The sequence below is a fragment of the Ipomoea nil genome, unplaced genomic scaffold, assembly GCF_001879475.1.
Source record: "Ipomoea nil cultivar Tokyo-kokei standard unplaced genomic scaffold, Asagao_1.1 scaffold0805, whole genome shotgun sequence".
Lineage (NCBI taxonomy): Eukaryota > Viridiplantae > Streptophyta > Magnoliopsida > Solanales > Convolvulaceae > Ipomoea > Ipomoea nil.
Window position 1 is genome coordinate 2011882 of NW_017617233.1, and position 18733 is coordinate 2030614.

The 18733-nt window shown below is 34.5% G+C and overlaps 2 protein-coding genes across 5 annotated transcripts; one reads left to right on the forward strand and one right to left on the reverse strand.

Annotated features, from left to right (window-relative positions):
• The first annotated feature begins 152 nt into the window (after positions 1-152).
• On the forward strand, positions 153-3185 carry LOC109177618 (tubby-like F-box protein 5). Of its 3 annotated transcripts, XM_019327028.1 has the most exons (6): positions 153-451; positions 876-1053; positions 1216-1607; positions 1835-1922; positions 2021-2150; positions 2235-3185. In XM_019327028.1, exons 3-6 carry the CDS (start codon positions 1257-1259, stop codon positions 2893-2895), a joined length of 1230 nt encoding a protein of 409 aa, XP_019182573.1. In that variant the 5' UTR covers positions 153-451; positions 876-1053; positions 1216-1256; the 3' UTR covers positions 2896-3185. The 3 variants fall into 3 exon arrangements, with proteins under 3 accessions (XP_019182573.1, XP_019182572.1, XP_019182574.1); XM_019327027.1 differs by lacking the exon at positions 876-1053 and having other exon boundaries at positions 1224-1607; XM_019327029.1 differs by lacking the exon at positions 876-1053 and having other exon boundaries at positions 1252-1607.
• A 1001-nt stretch (positions 3186-4186) lies between these two features.
• LOC109177616 (U-box domain-containing protein 5) lies at positions 4187-8605 on the reverse strand. Of its 2 annotated transcripts, XM_019327023.1 has the most exons (7): positions 8589-8605; positions 8134-8493; positions 7679-7774; positions 7321-7506; positions 6861-6968; positions 5627-6738; positions 4187-5360 (listed from the first exon to the last, which is right to left on the reverse strand). In XM_019327023.1, the coding sequence occupies exons 3-7, from the start codon at positions 7733-7735 to the stop codon at positions 4604-4606; spliced, it is 2220 nt and encodes a 739-aa protein (XP_019182568.1). In that variant the 5' UTR covers positions 7736-7774; positions 8134-8493; positions 8589-8605; the 3' UTR covers positions 4187-4603. The 2 variants fall into 2 exon arrangements, with proteins under 2 accessions (XP_019182568.1, XP_019182567.1); XM_019327022.1 differs by lacking the exon at positions 8589-8605 and having other exon boundaries at positions 8134-8588.
• Positions 8606-18733: the final 10128 nt, after the last annotated feature.

Here is an 18733-nt window from a genome sequence, read left to right on the forward strand (position 1 = left end):
CAAAAAATAAATCACATTATTTATTTATAGATAATGTCATGATAATAAGTGATTTTAAGACTGAAAAAATATATTATAAAATATAATTATCGAAAATTAAAAATTTCTGGTTAGAATATATAAAAGAAAAAGAAAAGAAAAAAACTGGAGTTGTCTTGAAGTCTTGCTAAATTTTTGTTTGGTGCCATTAGAGATAGACAGAGAGGGTGGCTTTGTTTATCTTTCAGCTCGTGGCGTGACCTCTGCTTTCACCTTTTTCCAGACGGCGAAGGAGGAGACGGCGGCGTTGGTGGCGGCAGCGCTGGTAAGTTCCGGCAATGTGAAATCCGACCACCAAGAGATTAATGTGAAGCCGGGTCAAGTAATCAAGTCAGTGGGGGAGGACACGGTCTGCAATGGCCTGTTCGATCTATTTTGTTTTCTCACCGATCTCTGCATCTTCTTAGCTCAGGTTCACCTTCTTCTCCTTCATCTATCTCTCTAGCTTTCTGAATTCTGAGTTTCGATAAATTTCGAATTTGCTTTCTAGGTTGGTGTTATTTCCAGGTGTAAAGTTCGAATTTTTTTTCCTTAATGTTTTCTTTGTTGCCTTACAAGTGATAGAGTTGATTATCCCACAATTTTGATTTCCTAATTTTTATGTTTTTTTTTTTTTTTTTTTTTTTTTTTTTGGAGTGTTTCACACTTTCCCTAATAGTGAATGTTTAGCTTCTGGACAATGTTGCTTCTGATTTTGGTAAAAGATCAGACTTTTACTTATTCTACACTTGTTAAAGTAAATTTTGAAAGTTGAATAATGTTTGATTGTTGGGGGGTTGATTTTACCCCTGTCAAACTTCTGCCCCATTTGACCCACTTCAAACTTTGAATTCTAGGTCAGATGTTGCTTTCAAAACCTGGGAATCGTGTGGTTATATTAGTCTTAGACTGATGAAAATAAAACCAAGAATTGTTTTTGGGAGAAACATTCATCTAGGGGCTTTTTGGAATGCAGGAGAAAAGATGGGGGGTGCTTTTGATTTCTTGATTTAGTAGTATAGATCTTTCATTTAGGTGTGTTATCGAATATAGATATAGTATTTGAAATCTCTATAGATTAGGCAGTCTTAGGGATTTAGGCAGGCAGGCATATGGAAACTTGTTTTCTATTTATAGGGTTCTGTATTCTCTTTTCTATATGACAGTATAAGACATCAGAAACTCTCTCTTTACTTGGTGGTAAGGTTTTGATTGCCCGATTGGTATGATCAGTCGGGATGTCGTTCAAGAGCATTGTGCGCGAGCTGAGGGAGATGAAAGACGGGATAGGGAGCATGTCGAGGAGAGGGTTGGAAGGGAGGCAATGGCGGCGGAGTAGGACGCTATCACATATAGCTCCCGATTTGGCTCATTCTGATCCAATTGAGCAGGGGCGGTGGGCAAATCTACCGCCCGAATTGCTGTTGGATATAATCCAGAGAGTTGAAGAGAGCGAGACATCATGGCCTGCCCGGACTGTGGTTCTGTTTTGTGCATCGGTTTGTAAGTCGTGGAGGGAGATCACTAAGGCCATTGTCAAGACTCCCGAGGAATGCGGGAGGCTAACCTTTCCCATTTCACTTAAGCAGGTAACTATGGTTCAATTTGTTGAGCATATAGCCATGTGCAATCCAACTATCAGCTTAGGCTTTTAGTTGAGATGGAGCACATGCTTCAATTTGTTATCAGAGCCATGCCAAAAGTCATGGGTCCGAATCTCAGTGCCACCCATAAGTGTGTTTTTTTTGTTAATCTAATTGTCAATGGAATTTGAAACTGAAAACTGAAAAGTTCCTCTCTATCTATCTTCCATCAGCCAGGACCTCGAGACCCTCCAATCCAGTGCTTTATCAAAAGGGATAGAGCTACTTCGATTTATCGCCTCTACCTTGGTTTGACTCCATGTAAGCCATGTTCCAAGACTGTTTTTCACATTCGTATGTTATTTACTTATTTGCAATGTACACCGCTAAAGTGGCTAATCATATTAACACTTGTTCAGCTGAGGACGAGAGTGACAAATTGTTGCTGGCAGCCAAAAAGACGAGAAGGGCAACGAGCACCGACTTTGTGGTATCGTTGGTTGCAGGTGATTTTTCACGAGCCAGCCATACATATGTCGGGAAACTGAGGCAAGTATTCTCTCACGTAGTAGCCTTTAGCATTGTCTATTTCTTCGGTTCCTATGCTCTATATATAATTTGGCTGTTCACCAGGTCTAACTTTCTTCGAACCAAGTTCACCATATACGATAGCCAACCGCCAAACGATGCTGCAGTTCAGCAAAACAGCCAACTGAGTCGAAGATTTCACACCAAGCAAGTGTCTCCAATATTATCTGCGTGTAATTACAGTGTTGCCAGTATTTCCTACGAACTCAATGTCCTACGCACCAGAGGGCCGAGGAGAATGCGATGCATAATGCAATCAATTCCTTTCTCCTCGATTCAGGAGGGGGGCACAGCTCCCACGCCAACATCATTCCCACAAAGCTTTGATAGAACATCATCGTCCTTAACAGCTTCAATAGATAAAAAGCCAGCTGGTGATTTTACGGGCTCTCTAGAGTCAGCACCACCGCCTTCTGAAGAGCCACTTACCCTAAAAAACAAGGCCCCTAGATGGCACGAACAGTTGCAGTGCTGGTGCCTAAATTTTAAAGGCCGGGTCACAGTGGCTTCGGTTAAAAACTTCCAACTCGTGGCTGCAGTCGACCCGTCTCACAACATCCCAGCTGCAGAACAGGAGAAAGTGATCCTGCAGTTTGGGAAAATCGGGAAGGATATCTTCACCATGGACTATCGCTACCCTCTTTCCGCCTTCCAGGCTTTTGCCATCTGCTTGAGCAGCTATGACACGAAACTAGCCTGCGAATGATCTTAATGCGGATCGTAAATCCTCATCATCTTTTGTTTTTGTTGCTGGTAACACAGTAGAGTTCTCTGTTTATTCCCTATAAAAGATGCCACTGCCCATTAATTATTGCTGAGAATAATGCTGCTTAGTAGTAAGTAGCTTCTTCAGTGTTAGTTGCTCAGATCAAAGGAACTGCTCTTTTACTTCCCTGTTTATTGTTGAAATTGAGGAATTGAGGCAGAAGCTCAATATATGAAGACCAAAAGACAAAGATGTATATTGATAATAATACTAATATTTTGTTGTATACATTCTAACCGCTAGCACAGAGAGTCGAACTTGAAATCTTGTGATTATCAAACCAACTATCTGACCAATTTAGTTGGGTTTCACCCAAGTAGAGCATACTTAGTGCCTTATCTCATTATAGGGCGAGTAATGAACTCTTTAGAAGTGAATTGGAATGGTTGAAGAATGCTAATAAATAACTCCCTAAGGAGTCGAACTTAAAACTTTATTATAGTTGTTGGATCTGGGTGACTGCTAGAAGTCAAGCACGCTTAACTACATTCAAAATGAAAATCCGATTACTTTAGTTTATTTCAAACTGAATTAACCGAATAAACACATCTAGTTACAACGCAAAAGTACCTCAAATTTAGACAAAATTCAAATCCTAGTCACAAATGTGATTGTTGGACCACATTATGGTGGAATACCACTCTCTGTATTAAATATCCTAACAAGCCCCATCCATTTGATCATTTAAGAGAAGAAAAGAAATGATTGCAGGGTCTATAGGTCCATAGACTTTAATCTGCAGGATATGAATGTCCCTCCCAATTGAGAGATGATATGACAAAACTGCAACTTGCAACATTAAATGGTTGAAAGAGGTCTCACTACAACACACAAAAGTGACAAAACATGCATAATCAATGAGCATATTGTAGGGTATTTGGGGCAAGGCGGCCAGTTGAGCTACATCCCACAATTTATTTTATATATGTCAGTCTCTAGAGTAGGAGCGGTGAGGGGTCTTAAGTTTGAAATTCAAATTTATAAAATGAGAATATCGAACATGTCGATCAGTTGAAACACATCTTGCAATTTACTTCTTCCACCAGTCTTCAGAGTAATAGCAGTAAGAAGTCTTAATTTAGAATCTAATTCCTTACAATCAACCTCTGAGATTGTTGGAATCTAACGTAATCACGAGTATCCTCGACAATAACTGGAACTCAAATTAGTTAGAATCTAATATAATCACGAATCTACAACCACTGACGAGAATCGAGATATGCCAAAAGCCTTAGAACAAAATATGTACCATAAAAAGAAAAATATATATTTTCAAAATAGATTGTCATCATATACAAAACAGACTTCATTGATCTACAGCATATAATGAAGCACCCATCTCAAGAATCTGCAACTCTCATCCATTTGCAGATCACTATACTAAATGGGATTTTTCCACCTAATACTTCCAAACCTATACCCATCTACACTCCTAATTCATATACACAAATTTTACTTCACTAATAGCAATATCTTCTCATCTAACCACAATAACATAATAAGCAAATCCCACTTCATATTATGCAGAACTGTACATATTCGGCTTTAATCAATACCTTAGCGCGCGTTGAGTGGTCTTGCTCCTAGGTGTTAATCCCGAGGATAGTTAGTATCTTGTCCTAGAATAAGAAGAGAGGATATCCGGTTCCTACCTTCTCCTTTTTGCAGCGAACAATTTCCCGAGAATTCCTGTTGGCTTGGTTGATGGTCTTCTCTCCGTAGAGTCGTTGCCGCCATTGGCAGTGGCGGTGTATCTAGTGGCATTGGTGTCGGGTTGGGAAGGTTCTCCGATGCTGTGGCATTCGTCTCTCAAGATCCGCAGCATTTCTGAAGCCATTGCCTTTCCTTTGCTATTCCCGTTGAGGGATATACTAACGAGGTCGGGGATAACCCCCTCAGCCATAACGAGGTCGCAATATTGAGATCTTTGAGAGCACAATGAAAGAAGAACGGCCACTGCATGCTCTTGGTTCTCGAGATTTTCGCTATCCAGTAGCTTCGCCACAGAAGCAATGCACCCGTCGGTCTCAGCGACAGAGATTCTAGCATCTTGGTTGTTGCACAGGTTTTTCAAGATGGCTAAGGAATATCTCGCGAGACAGGCATCGTTGAAGAACGGAATCAATCTCGGGATCAGCTCGGAGGGCACGAATAAAAGCCGGATGTTGTCGTTTCCAGACAAGTTGAAGAGTATTCTGATGGACGGCTCCAACAAATCCCGGTTTTCGGAATTGAGCATGTCGAGGATGAGGTTGAGGGCACCGGATTCCGCAATTTTATATTGACAGAAGTTATGACACGACAGTTCCTCCAAGATGGCGAGAGCTTCTGTAGAAGCCTTGGTCGTAAGAAACAATACCAACAATTCGTATGCATCGTTATCCAAGAACCGGGCTGCATTGCTACTGCAAAAAGCAACCAAAAGTTAATTAGTATCCCGAAACATCTTAATATTTATAGTTGGATTGCACATTTATGTTTATATATATTATATGCTCAACACGCCCCCTCACGAGCAACATGTGGACCAATGACCTTTGGCATGGCTCTGATACCAATTGAAGCATGTGCTCCATCTCAACTAAAGATCTAAGCTGATAGTTGGATTGCACATTTATGTTTATATATATTATATGCTCAACAACTCGGGAGGTAAAGAGCGAGAGAGTACCTGCATTTCTTGAGGAACGTTAGCAACAACTGACACCCCAATATCTGGGCATTCTCGTCTTGTAAATCATGTGCGCCATTCAAAAATCTCATTAGCGGTTGAACATAGTTCTCAGATGAGGTCTGCTTGGGAGCTCGATTGCTATGTTGCAAACTACTCCTAACTTTTTCGACCAAGTCGCATTGCGATTCCCAGGAAAGTGATTCCAGACTGTACAAAGACTCCATGTCCATTTCATTCATGCTTCCACTGATCCGAGATTTACGAGAATTCCCATTAGCGTTATTCGAGTGACTCGTGATCTTGGGATATGAGGAGTCTGAGGATCCGAGTGACAAATTGCTGAAATCTATCGGAAGCCTCAGATCGTTCATAGAACTCCCGAGGCTAGCGATCGAAACGGACGAAAGCTCCCACGGGTGAGGTACTGCAGCCTGCATATTCGGGTCGGAAGGAGCAACTCCGCTCTCTACACACCACCTCGATATTAGGTCCTTCATCGAGTTATTCGGGGTTAACGAAAAGTGAGTCAACCTCGTCCCGCTCTTTGGACACGTACTATTGCCTTCATCAAACCACCTCTGGATCCACATTCTCTCGTACGTTTCCCCGGAAGCAATCACAACAGGATCATACATTAATCTCGACGATATAGGACATCTGAATTCATTCGGAGGCGAGTCAGATTCTCCAGCTCCACGTTTAACGGGCGATTCAACCTCGGTCGATGGACCATCAGAGCCGGCAGATGGAAAAGGATCATCAACAAGCTGTACCGAGCTATTCTCCGATTTCTCTTTCAGAATTTTGTTCCCGTACTTGTTAAGAAGATTTAGGAAGAACAACAAAATCTTCTTCTTCGACTGATTACCTTCAACAACTTTATCCAGCAGCATTTTATTGATAGATCTTTTCTCTATCACGAGAGCTTTAGGCGTGGAAATATTAAGCATTAACATCGCAACTTGAATCGCCTCGGGTGCACTCTCTCCCGCTAGACAAGATGCCGATGCGTAGTGATGAAGTAATTCTTTCACAGTCTTCCCGGCCTCTTCTTCCGATGGATCCAATCTAAATTTCGCTCCTCTAAGATCAGCAACTAACTGAGAAATCTGCAGAACAGCAGTTAATTAACTTTAGTTTTGATTCAAATAAACTTTAATCCAAATCTAGTCGGGTTAGTATAACGGTAGGATAAAAATGCTTAAAAATGGAATTTTTTTATTTCTTCTACCTCTGCAGCCAGCATAACGGGGACCATATGTTGCATCTCGCCTAAGCTTCGCTCCAGTAACTTCGTTGACTTTTTGCATCTTGCGAGTATAACATCACCCGTTAGAGCCTGCAAATACAATAGAAAATACCATACGGTTATAAAAAGAAAGAATTATAAATAACTGGCTAAGAAGATCAAATTATACGAAAGCCAAATAAACTAAACTGATCAACTTATACATTAGACCTTAATAAAACGAGATTAGTGACACTTTCTGATAATGTTCTTGTTGAGCATTTAACCATTAATGTGCAATCCAACTATCAGCTTAGGCTTTTAGTTAAGACGCAGCACATGCTTCAATTGTTCCAAGATACATAATTACATACAAAGCATAGCTTAACAGATGATCTAAACTTGCCGCTTGAAAACTATAAAGACGTCATCCTTTTTCAACAAAATGTCACACGATACGTACCAAATAGATCTTACTGGATTCACTGCATTGCTGAAGTATTAACTTGGCCTTGTCGATCGCTTGGTTCAATAGGCAAAGTGCCTCCAATCCCGATGTGCATCGAGGTCGAGATGCTTCTATTTCCGGAAGTATTTCCAAGGCTCGAGTAACAAACTTGATCAATTCCGAACACATTAGAAGATGCACCTGCAGTCATTTTAGCCACAGAGATATTAGACAAATCTAACATAGCGCCATATGACTCAAGAAAGACCAAATCCCGATCTCACAGGCTGACCGGATTAAAGTGAAACACGGACTAATTTCTTCATAAGTAGAGACAACCGAGATTTCAACACAGAACACATCAATTCTATACCTTAATAGACTGAGGAGACGGGAGTGCTTCTGCACCTTCAGTGGGATCACTCCCCATAAAGAAGGATTATCAGTGACACACAGATGTATGGTTAAACTGCAAGAAGCATAAAAAATGGTAAGTTTTCCTTGTTTAAATGATAGTTAAACTGTAATCACTAATAAAACAATATTTTTTTAAAAAAAAAAAACATTCAAGAACACAAAGCCCACATCTAATCTGTCTTACATAGCAATATAAAGACAAAAGATTACCACTTTAGTCATCTAATCTGTTTTACATAGCCTACTTTTCATCTAACACCAATCAATTTTGTATTCAAATGATAAATAGCCATGCCAAGATTCCAAGAACTACTTTAATCAGGAGAAATTAAAGAAAACTTATTCAACCAAGAATTTCAATTCACTGTAAATTATAAGCACAGTCCGAGCAAATGATCAGAAAATTCTTACCTGCAAACAGAAGAATCAGAAAGATGATGGATTCCAGGCAAAATTTCAAACTTGAAGCACTAAAACCTAGTTCAAACTCAAGAAAAGCTGCAATCTTTCTTAACTTGTTGCCCAGATAAGAAAACCCCACTCTTTTAAGATGCCCAAAAATGAAAAATCCCACTTGTCTTCCCAAGTGGATAAGCCTAGAGATTCTGGGTCACCACAACCGACGGTGCCATGTAAGAACCCACGAACTAGGAACAGCACATGAATTCACCATTAAAGCAACCACCTAACTCACATAGGAAAATCCAAAAGAATACCATTCAATTTCAAGGCCCCAACTACACCTCAGAGGCACAGAGGAGAGAGAGAGACCTGTGAAGTTGAAGTATAGTAGACTTTACGTAAAATAGCGGGTAACCTGCTAACCACTACTACGATACTACCCAGGGATAGAAGATTGGAAGTACAGAGAGAGAGAGAGAGAGAGAGAGAGAGAGAGAGAGAGAGATGGAACCGAAATAAAGAAGAAAAGGGTATATAGGGAGGATTGAGGAAGCATCCAAAAGCGCAGACTCTCTTGAATGCTTTTGTGGAAAAATAATCATTTCCCAAGTCAAATTTCTGAACCAAAAGATCCCCATAGGCTATTCCCCAAGAACGTAACAATGATCATCAATGCTCTACAATTTTATAATTTTTTATTTTTTACTCCTTTCATTTCATTTATTGTGTTTTATTTGATTTGATTCATTTAATAAAGTTTAATTTAATTAAATTATTTATAATTCAATTTTTCATTACATTAAATTTAATATTAGTATATAAAATTTATATATATTTATTACAAATTATATTAAAATATTATTAAACATAAAATAAATTAAATATAAAATTAATGAAAAAAGCATAAGAAAATAAATCAATGATAACAAGTTAATTAACAGATAAAATTGAATAAAATGATTAATATTTATATATAACTGTTAAATATTTTTAAAAAATACATTAAAATATTATATAACAAAATGTCAAATTTAAAAATTATAAAATAATATTTTGAAAAAAAAATAAATAAATAATTGTTTTGACTAAAGATTAATGGACACAACAATTAAAATTGGACAAAATAAATATTATTTTGTAAAATTTGGCCATCGAGTTTAAAGTAACTCAAATTTGGTTACACGACTATTGAAAACTTGTGTTTTTATTATTTTCTTTACACATTTTTAATAGTGTACAAATTAAAAGTAATATATTTTCAGGAGGTGGAGAACTAGATGTAGTTAATATTGTATTTGATGACTAAAAATTAAAAATACAAATAGTCACCAAAATGGAATTAAACCTATAAATTATTTAGTTGTAATAGACTTTTCTTTTGTGCGTATGATTTGTTTGTTAGTTTATAAGGGAAAACAATTCATTTTAAAATTAAAATTAATATTTTTATATTTAATTTTAAACACTTGTAAATTAAAAATAAATTACATTTGTTTAATTATTACCAACACACTTTCGATTGAGTCTATTACATAGTGTAGTTTATAATCTATCATACATGAATAGAATTTATGTAATATGTATCTTCACAACTTTATGTAGCAATTGTATATTCTTTCTTCATCTAATAATAATAATAATAAAATAAATAAACCAAAGTAGTGTGTGTGTGTGTGTGTGTGTGTGTATATATATATATATATATATATATATATATATATATATATATATATATATATATATTTATTTATTTATTTATTTATTTATAAAGGTTTGGAACAATCAAGACATTTGGATGGCAATTGAAGAAGAATCGAAGAAAGTGGAATCAGTCAATATTATTTATTTATTTTTGTTTTTTTGGTGGGAGTCTCTTTCTTTATTATTTATTTGTTTATTTATCTCTATTTCTTTTCTTCTTCATGGGGTTATTGATTTTGATGATTGGATTATACCTTTATTTATGGGACCATAAAAAAAAAAAAAAAAAAAAAAAAAAAAAGAAGAAACCCTGATGTGAAATGTCGGGACCATATATGATGTCAAAAATCCCATCCAATTATCCAAATAAATAACCACCAATTCAGTGACCTTATTATTATTATGAGTTAATACCCAAAATCGTCCTCGATTATAGTGGTTTTTCTCAATTTCGTCCTAAACGACTTTGGTGACCTAATATCGTCCCAGACTTTTGTGTTTCGCTCAATTTAGTCCCAGATTTTTGAGTTTTTGCTCAATTTAGTCCCACATTTGTTATTCTGTCCATTTGGTGTTAAATAAATAGACAATTCAGTAATTTTAATATTGGCATCTCTTTACTCATAGACATGTGAACTGCGAAATCCCTTTTTGTTTTACGAATTACTCCTAAAACTGCGAATATAAAATTTGATTTGCAGGTCCGGGAGTAAATCTGTGTGTAATTCGTACAAGAAAGAGGAATTTCGCACTTCACAAGTTGAAAGTAAAGAGAGATCAATATTGACATTACTGAATTGTCCCTTAATTTAACACTAATTTGACGGAATAACAAATGGAGGACTAAATTGAGCGAAACACAAAACTCTGGGACGATATTAGGTCACCAAAGTCATTTAGGACGAAATTGAGAAAAACCACTATAGTCGAAGACGATTTTGAGTATTAACTCTTATTATTATGGTTGTTGTTGTTTTGTTATTTGTTCTCTAAAATCCTGCGCAAAAATATACCACTTAATAATAATTCTTTTAAAAAAAACAAAACTAAAAGTATATTTTTAGTGGGTGACAAGTTTACTTTCAAGATGGAAAAGAATGAGACATTTGTGTTTGAAGTTGATGGGTTACATAGCAAGTTTATTGGTACAATAATATGATGATGGACTATATTTAGATGTTTTATGGTCTTTGATGTCAGGGGCTAGGGATCAAAATTAGGCATCGTCCGATAATAGGTTAATTTCATTATTACTATTCTAGATATTGCATTAGTATCCGAATACGCCATGACCAACTTGAGCCACCAGCATATACACATCGTCATGTCAGACTTATCAATGTGCTCCCTGCTCTAGCGTTTTTAATTTATTCTAGTTTGATGAGAGATTTGAAATTCATTTTTCCCAATGCACTCCAATTCCCAACTAAGAAGGGTCTTTCAAACTCACTTTGTATTATGAACGTTGTACTCAAACGCATTTTAATACAACTAATAAACACATAATTTGTATCTTATCTCAACCATCTTAACTAGTACTTTCATTTCCCAGTAAACGTCAATTCTATCGTTGTAGAATCACCTGCACTTTTGTTAACTTTATTAATTTCTTTTGTTTTTAATTGGTTTATCCACCTAATCAAAATACCTACCTTTTTCATTTCTTGAATGAGACACTACAATGTGTGTGTGTGTGTGTTTATTGCTTTTGGCAAATTGGCATTGTGAGCCCCCATTGCAAGCTCAATATTAGTTCAATGATAGTGTGTGCCTTTAATAATGTTGCTGTTGTGTTTACGACCTACCTTCAAACCGCAAAATCTTTCATACAATTTTGCATTCTTAATGCTTTTGGTTAGCATTTGGTTACGCAATGGCATTTGGTTATTAAGTTATTAGTATTATGATAGATGATGGATTAGTTTGGATGAAAATGCTAATTTTGATGGTTAACAACATCAGCAATAAAAGATTTTGGCTTAAATTTTGACTTGATTAGAAGAGATATGAGAACAACGAGAAAAATATGATTTTTCTTTTACGAATTGAGTTTGCATGGTGTTTGAGAAAAAAATGAATAGGTAATAGGTAATGTGTGCACCATGATTTTTTTGTTTTATTTTATTTTATTGTCTCTTTCTTTCAACTTGACAAGTTGGCATCAAATTTGATAAAGACCTATCAAAAAAATTTTAACCATTAATTTTACTCTAAGAACATTCCTAAAAATGAATTAGGCAAATTAGTGAGGGTCTCGCGCACTAGCAACGCCCAGCAAATGCATGCACCGCACACACTTCCCAATTAGCAACCACATTTATTAACTTTTTCCCCTATTTTTTCCCCTTCCTCTATTTTCTACCTAGTCTGGAAAAAAAAAAAATTTAGCACAAATTTAAACAGTTGAGATGAGTCTAAAAGGTTAAAAAGTGAAATTTTCAAAGTTAATTTAGTAAATTATATATTTTCAAATGTATAAGTAATATAGTAAATTTTTTTTTTCTAAAAAATGTAAACTTTTTTTCAGTTCGTAAACATATCCTAATAATTTTGTAATCACAAGAGTAATTTTACCATATTGCTAACAGTTTAACAATCAAATACAATAATATACTCCGTATATAATTAAGAGACTATATTTACCATTTATTTATCTAGAAATAGAAGACTAAAATGAGTAATACTTTTATAAATTATTTGGTGACATTTGAAAAATATGATCAGTTAACGAATACAATGTCATAAAAATCTGACAAAAAAAAAAAAAAAAAAAAAAAAAAAAACTCACCACGCACTATGGATACTCGAAAAAAAAAAAAAAAACAATTATAAAGTATTCATGTGAAGGGGCAGGGTTGATGCTTATCCACAAACTCAGTCATATCACCATCAACAAAATATCAAAGCGTAGCATTGCGCTTTTAATTAAACTAGTATTTTCACCCGTGCGATGCACGGAATGAATTTACTATAATATTTTAAGAATATTTGGAACGATATATTGATGGATTATATGAACTCGGGGGTCCAGATTATACAACCCGAATATATGATCGAATTATGACAAGTATAAGATTATATATATAATTATATAAATTATAACATCAAATATTATATAGTGTTATTATTATTAACACTTAATTACTTTTAGATATTATTATTACCACTTATATTATTATTATTATTAGTTTCTTTTCAAGTATTGTTAGTATATAATGGTCGTGAGGCACAATAATAATATAACCATAATTAAATATTCTTGTATTGTATTCCGGAGTTAATGCCATTTTTTGTCCTAGACTTATTGAGGCATTGACACTTTTCATCCAGCATAATAAAAATTGTCACTTAGTAGACACTGTTATTGGTCGTTGGACAGTTTGATCCTCCGTCAATGAAGTCGTTTGTTGACCGTGAATTAGAAGAGCTTTTCTGTCTTTTTATGTCTTATTCTTCTAATCTTGTTTAGACAAGCGCTGCTGTGACTCCTGTGAGGCGAGATGGCGAGACTTGGCGGCTAAGTAGTAACCGTCAGTAGTGAGTAGCAGCGAGGTTCTTCTCCGGCGAGTTGTGGGTACGGCAGCGAGCATACGAAGCAGTAACTCCTTCCAGCGATGGATCAGTAAGGCAGATCTGGCGGTGCAGCAACAGATCCGGCGAGGTTGGGGCCTTCACCGGTGGTTTTTTGGTTCCGGCGAAGCAGAGAGGGCAGCAGGTCGGCGAACCCTCCTATGGTAAATAGCAGTTGTAGATGGCGTGATGTAGAATTTGCACTTGTAAGTCCTCCCTTCCATATTGACCACAAATATCCTTCTCATCTCTCTCTCTCTCTCTCTCTCTCTCTCTCTCTCTGACCACAACTACTTGGTGCACAACTTCAAAAACTCTGTTATTCTACCTGAAATTCATTGAAGTTTCAAGCTGAAAATGTGGAATCCGCCGCTCCCCAAAAATCGCATTGTCTGAGGTGTTGGAATGGTCGGTGTTGACTTCCTGGCTGCTGTAGCTTCATTCCCCAACCCGGATGATAAAATTCGGAGCACCAGCTTTGAGGTTCAAGGAGGTGGTAACACTGGCAATGCTTTGATAAAACCCGGATGATAAAATTCGTCTTGGTCTTAATCCAAGGATCATATCTAAGGTTGCTGATGACTCGCATGGCGAAAGAATACTTTATGTGCTTGAAAGGGATGGTGTTGATACATCTTTTATTGTGGTGTCCAAAGGAGGAAACTCACCATTCACATATGTCATTGTTGACAACCAAAAAAAAAAAAAAAAAACTCGTATGTGCATTTTCACTCCAGGATATCCACCCATGATATATGAGGGTTTACATACCCAAATCAAAATTGTCTTCAGCGCTTGGAGTAAATATTGTCTACTTATATGGAAGGCTGCATGAGACTGCTTTGATTATAGTGCAGGAGGCAAAGAGTAGGGGCATACCTATTATAGTTGATGCAGAAAGGTTAAGGGAGGGGTTGGGTGATATTCCTGACTTTGCTAGTTATGTTGTATGCTCGACAAAATTTCCACAGGCATGGACTAATGCCCTTTCTATTCCAACTGCACTTGTTTCCATTATCTTGAGATTGATGTCAAATGTAAAATTCGTGATTGTTAGTTGGGTGAAGATGGTTTCTTAATGTTAGAAAGGACTGAAGCGGATAACCTCAGTTTGAAGAAATGGATGTAGCAGTGACCAATGGATGGAGAATACAAGGATTAGAACATAAAAAGATAGAAAAGCCCTTCTAATTCACGGTCAACAAACGGCGTCATTGACGGAGGATCAAAACTGTCCAACGATCAATAACAGTGGCTACTAAGTGGCAATTTTTATTATGGAGGATGAAAAGTGTCAATGTCCCAATAAGTCTAGGACCAAAAATGGCATTACTTGTATTCCATGAGTCACAATAATAATATAACAATAATTAAATATTGTTCAATTCTATATTCTTCTAGGATTTCTATTACCATCATTAATTATTCTCAAATTTACCATAATTAAATAATTTGACCAATTATAAAGAAAGATTATTAAATAATGCACGGAACAATTGTTTAATTAAAAATTTTAAAAATTCATTAATAAAAGGGAAAATGGCACTTTTTCCCCCTAAGTTATATACTTATAGCACTTTTTCCCCTTGAATTATTCATGTAAGCACATTAGCCCCCTCAATTATTTTAAAAGTGGCGGTTTTTCCCCCTAATATATTTTATTGACATTTCTACCCTTAAAGTAAACATTTTATTTATTTTTCATTTTCAATAAATTATTGCGTATACATAGGGACGACCACGGTTCGATTCGAATTGAACCAGACACTATAGCAATCGAATTAAAAGTTTCCGGTTATGATTCAGATTCAGAACCCAATATTTTAATTTCAATTCATTAAAATTATGAATCAAAAAAACTGGATCCTGAACCGTGAACCGGCGGTTCTAGATCCGGTTAGCGATTTTGAACCGTCTTTATTTTTAAAATTTTAATTTTTTATTTTAAAATAGTCTAAATTCAACAATAAATGTATTTTATTTTTTTCAGTTTGGACCATGAACCGGCCGTCCCGGTTCACGATTTTAATAAAATCTAAATATCGGGTTTCGATTCTAAATTGTAATTAGAATATTTCGGTTTGATTTATATAGTGTCTGTTTGGTTTGAACCAACTTGTGGTCATAATTTGTTAGAGAAAAAAAATAAATGAAATATTTATTTTAAGGGTAAATATGTCCATTTAACATTTCAGGGGGAAAAACAGCCACTTGAATAATTCAGGGGGGAAAAGTGCTATATGTATATAACTTAGGGGGAAAAAGTGCCATTTTCCCTTAATAAAATAAAAGGTTCTCATAGTTTTTTCTTAGAAACTCTTTAATAAAGTATTTTTTTTTTTTAGAAATTGGTGGGCCAAATCGCCTACGGCAGTTTGCGGTGGATAGATCTCGAAAAAATACGCGATTTCAAAAAAACATTTGTCCAAAACGGACAACGGAGTCAAAAGTTATGCCTTGCCGATCTTTGGACACTTTACAACTTAAAAAATAAAATAAAAAATTAAAGGCCGGTTCAGCTGGCGAGGCGGCCGCTGAGGAGGCCGATTCCGGCCTTCTTCGCCGCGGCCAGCGACACGATTTTTGCAACACTGATATATATATAGAATAGATATAGATTAGAATAGGAATAGTATTACACAATTTTATAATATTACAATAAAATTTTAACCCAGAATTATTGTAGAAATCAATATATTTTATTAGGAAGAGAGATTTTTTAGGAATTGGGAGGGAAGTTAAAATTTTAGGATTTTATTTTTATATATAGTATAGATTGTATTACACTATTTTATAATATTAGAATAAAATTTTAACGCAGAATTATTGTACGAATGGAAAAGTGGAAATCAATATATTTTATTAGGAAGAGAGATTTTTTAGGAATTGGGCGGAAAGTTAAAATTTCAAGATTTTGTTTTTATATATAGTATAGATAGAAGTAAAGATTGTATTACACTATTTTATAATATTAGAATAGAATTTTAACGTAGAATTATTGTACGAATGGGAAAGTAGAAATCAATATATTTTATTAGGGAAAGTAGAAATCAATATATTTTATTAGGAAGAGAGATTTTTTAGGAATTAGGCGGGAAGTTAAAATTTCAGGATTTTGTTTTTATATATAGTATAGATTGTATTACACTATTTTATAATATTAGAATAGAATTTTAACGCAGAATTATTGTACGAATGGGAAAGTAGAAATCAATATATTTTATTAGGAAGAGAGATTTTTTAGGAATTGGGCGGAAAGTTAAAATTTCAAGATTTTGTTTTTATATATAGTATAGATTGTATTACACTATTTTATAATATTAGAACAGAATTTTAACGCAGAATTATTGTACGAATGAGAAAGTAGAAATCAATATATTTTATTAGGAAGAGAGGTTTTTTAGGAATTAGGCGGGAAGTTAAAATTTCAATAGAATTTTAACGCAGAATTATTGTACGAATTGGAAAGTAGAAATCAATATATTTTATTAGGAAGAGAGATTTTTTAGGAATTGGGCGGGAAGTTAAAATTTCAAGATTTGGTTCTTATATATAGTATAGATTGTATTACACTATTTTATAATATTAGAATAGAATTTTAACGCAGAATTATTGTACGAATGGGAAAGTAGAAATCAATATATTTTATTAGGAAGAGAGATTTTTTAGGAATTAGGCGGGAAGTTAAAATTTCAGGATTTTGTTTTTATATATAGTATAGATATATTAATAACAATCCGAGTTTTTTAATCAAACATTACGTGTTCAATTTTATTTTAAATTAAATTAGGAGCTTATTTTGAAAATATTACCAAACAAAGTCTATATATTGTCAACATTTTCTTCGTTAGGTCTGTTACATAAGATATTATTAGAGCAGTTTCTCTTTCTAGTGTGATTTATAAGTTATTACACAAGTGTCAATTTATCTAATAATGCATATTTCAAATAATGACTATAGTTTTCATCTGTCATAAAAAAATATTTTTATTACACATTAGATAATAATGTATGGTCTCCTTTTTCAAATTTCAAAATGTTGAATGGTATACTTTTCCTTAATTATTATTTTAATACAATATGTTTTAAAGAGTGTTGCTATTTTTTTTTTGTTAGTATGATGTTTTTTCTTTAAATAGTACTCCCTCCATCTCTTTTTATGTGCCTAATTCGGTTAACATGACTTGACTAGAGTTAATTTAATTTAATTTAATTTTTCATAATATTAGGTTTAGTATTAATATATAAAATTTATATATTTAGAAATTATATTAAAAGTACTATCAAACACAAAATAAAATAAATTTAAAAATAACTAAAAAATACTGAAGAAAATAAGCAAAGAAGAAATAATTAGTTTGACCAATAAATAATAAACATGACTGGTAAAATGTGACAGAAAGAGTATTTAAATGTTATCTTATAAATCCATGCTTTAAAAATTACGAAGTATATTCTAAATTTTGTAAAATTGTAGTGATTTTTTATCCAAATGAAAACATAAGAGTTATTTCCTTTACATTTAATCATTTTATCCAACGTACAAATTAAAATGCTCATGAAAATATTTAAACCTTAACACAATATAATCTTATATTTCCATTTGCTAGAGAACTAAAATAGTCACAATATAATCTTATATTTTGACCTCATCACTTGCAATTTAATGACATAAGGGTGAGTTTGAAATTTAGAGACTCGTTAAGTGGTAAGTCAGCATGCCAATATTAATAATACTTTGCATTATAAATTAAATAATTTTGAATTTAAATTTTACCATTTTGAGTTCTTAAACTCTATACCATTTTGGATTATTTAGCCACATTATTGACTTTAAAATTTTGTATTATTATTTTATTATTAATTTTTAATTAAACATTTTAAAAAAAAATTAACCAGAAAGTCAGAAACCCTTGGTAGGAGTAGGATGGGTTAGCAGTATTTGGGGTAAGAGACCAAGGTTCGAATCTCGGCGGCGGCAGTGTCTGAATTATGTTCAAAGTGGGCAGATTCCTTGTGCGCACCGACATTTGGCCCTGTCTACTAACTCATTGAGTCACCGTGATTTACATCCTCCCACATGCTCTGATCTGTCGGGTTGGAGATTTAGCCTTTTGGGGTAAGAGTTAGCATTTTATAAACTCCCCAACTTACTATACCGTTCTGCCAAATGGCCGGCAAGCTTTGGTACATGAATCCCATCCTATACGGCCAATTTTGACAATACTAGTCACAATCTTACAAAAATAAAAATATACGGAGTATTTTGTAAATTTTAACAACATGAACAAACATAATCATTCTTGAATATTTAATTGGTCAAAAATATTTATTTTTC

Excerpts from the sequence above, each read along its gene's own strand:
- LOC109177618 (XM_019327028.1), top strand. The coding sequence starts at position 1,257 with ATGTCGTTCAAGAGCATTGTGCGCGAGCTGAGGGAGATGAAAGACGGG. Across the intron at positions 1,923-2,020 it reads CTACCTTGGTTTGACTCCAT|CTGAGGACGAGAGTGACAAA; the intron begins GTAAGCCATGTT and ends ACACTTGTTCAG. Across the intron at positions 2,151-2,234 it reads ACATATGTCGGGAAACTGAG|GTCTAACTTTCTTCGAACCA; the intron begins GCAAGTATTCTC and ends GCTGTTCACCAG.
- LOC109177616 (XM_019327023.1), bottom strand. The coding sequence starts at position 7,735 with ATGGGGAGTGATCCCACTGAAGGTGCAGAAGCACTCCCGTCTCCTCAG. Across the intron at positions 6,969-7,320 it reads AATCCAGTAAGATCTATTTG|GCTCTAACGGGTGATGTTAT; the intron begins GTACGTATCGTG and ends TTGTATTTGCAG. Across the intron at positions 6,739-6,860 it reads CCGTTATGCTGGCTGCAGAG|ATTTCTCAGTTAGTTGCTGA; the intron begins GTAGAAGAAATA and ends GCTGTTCTGCAG.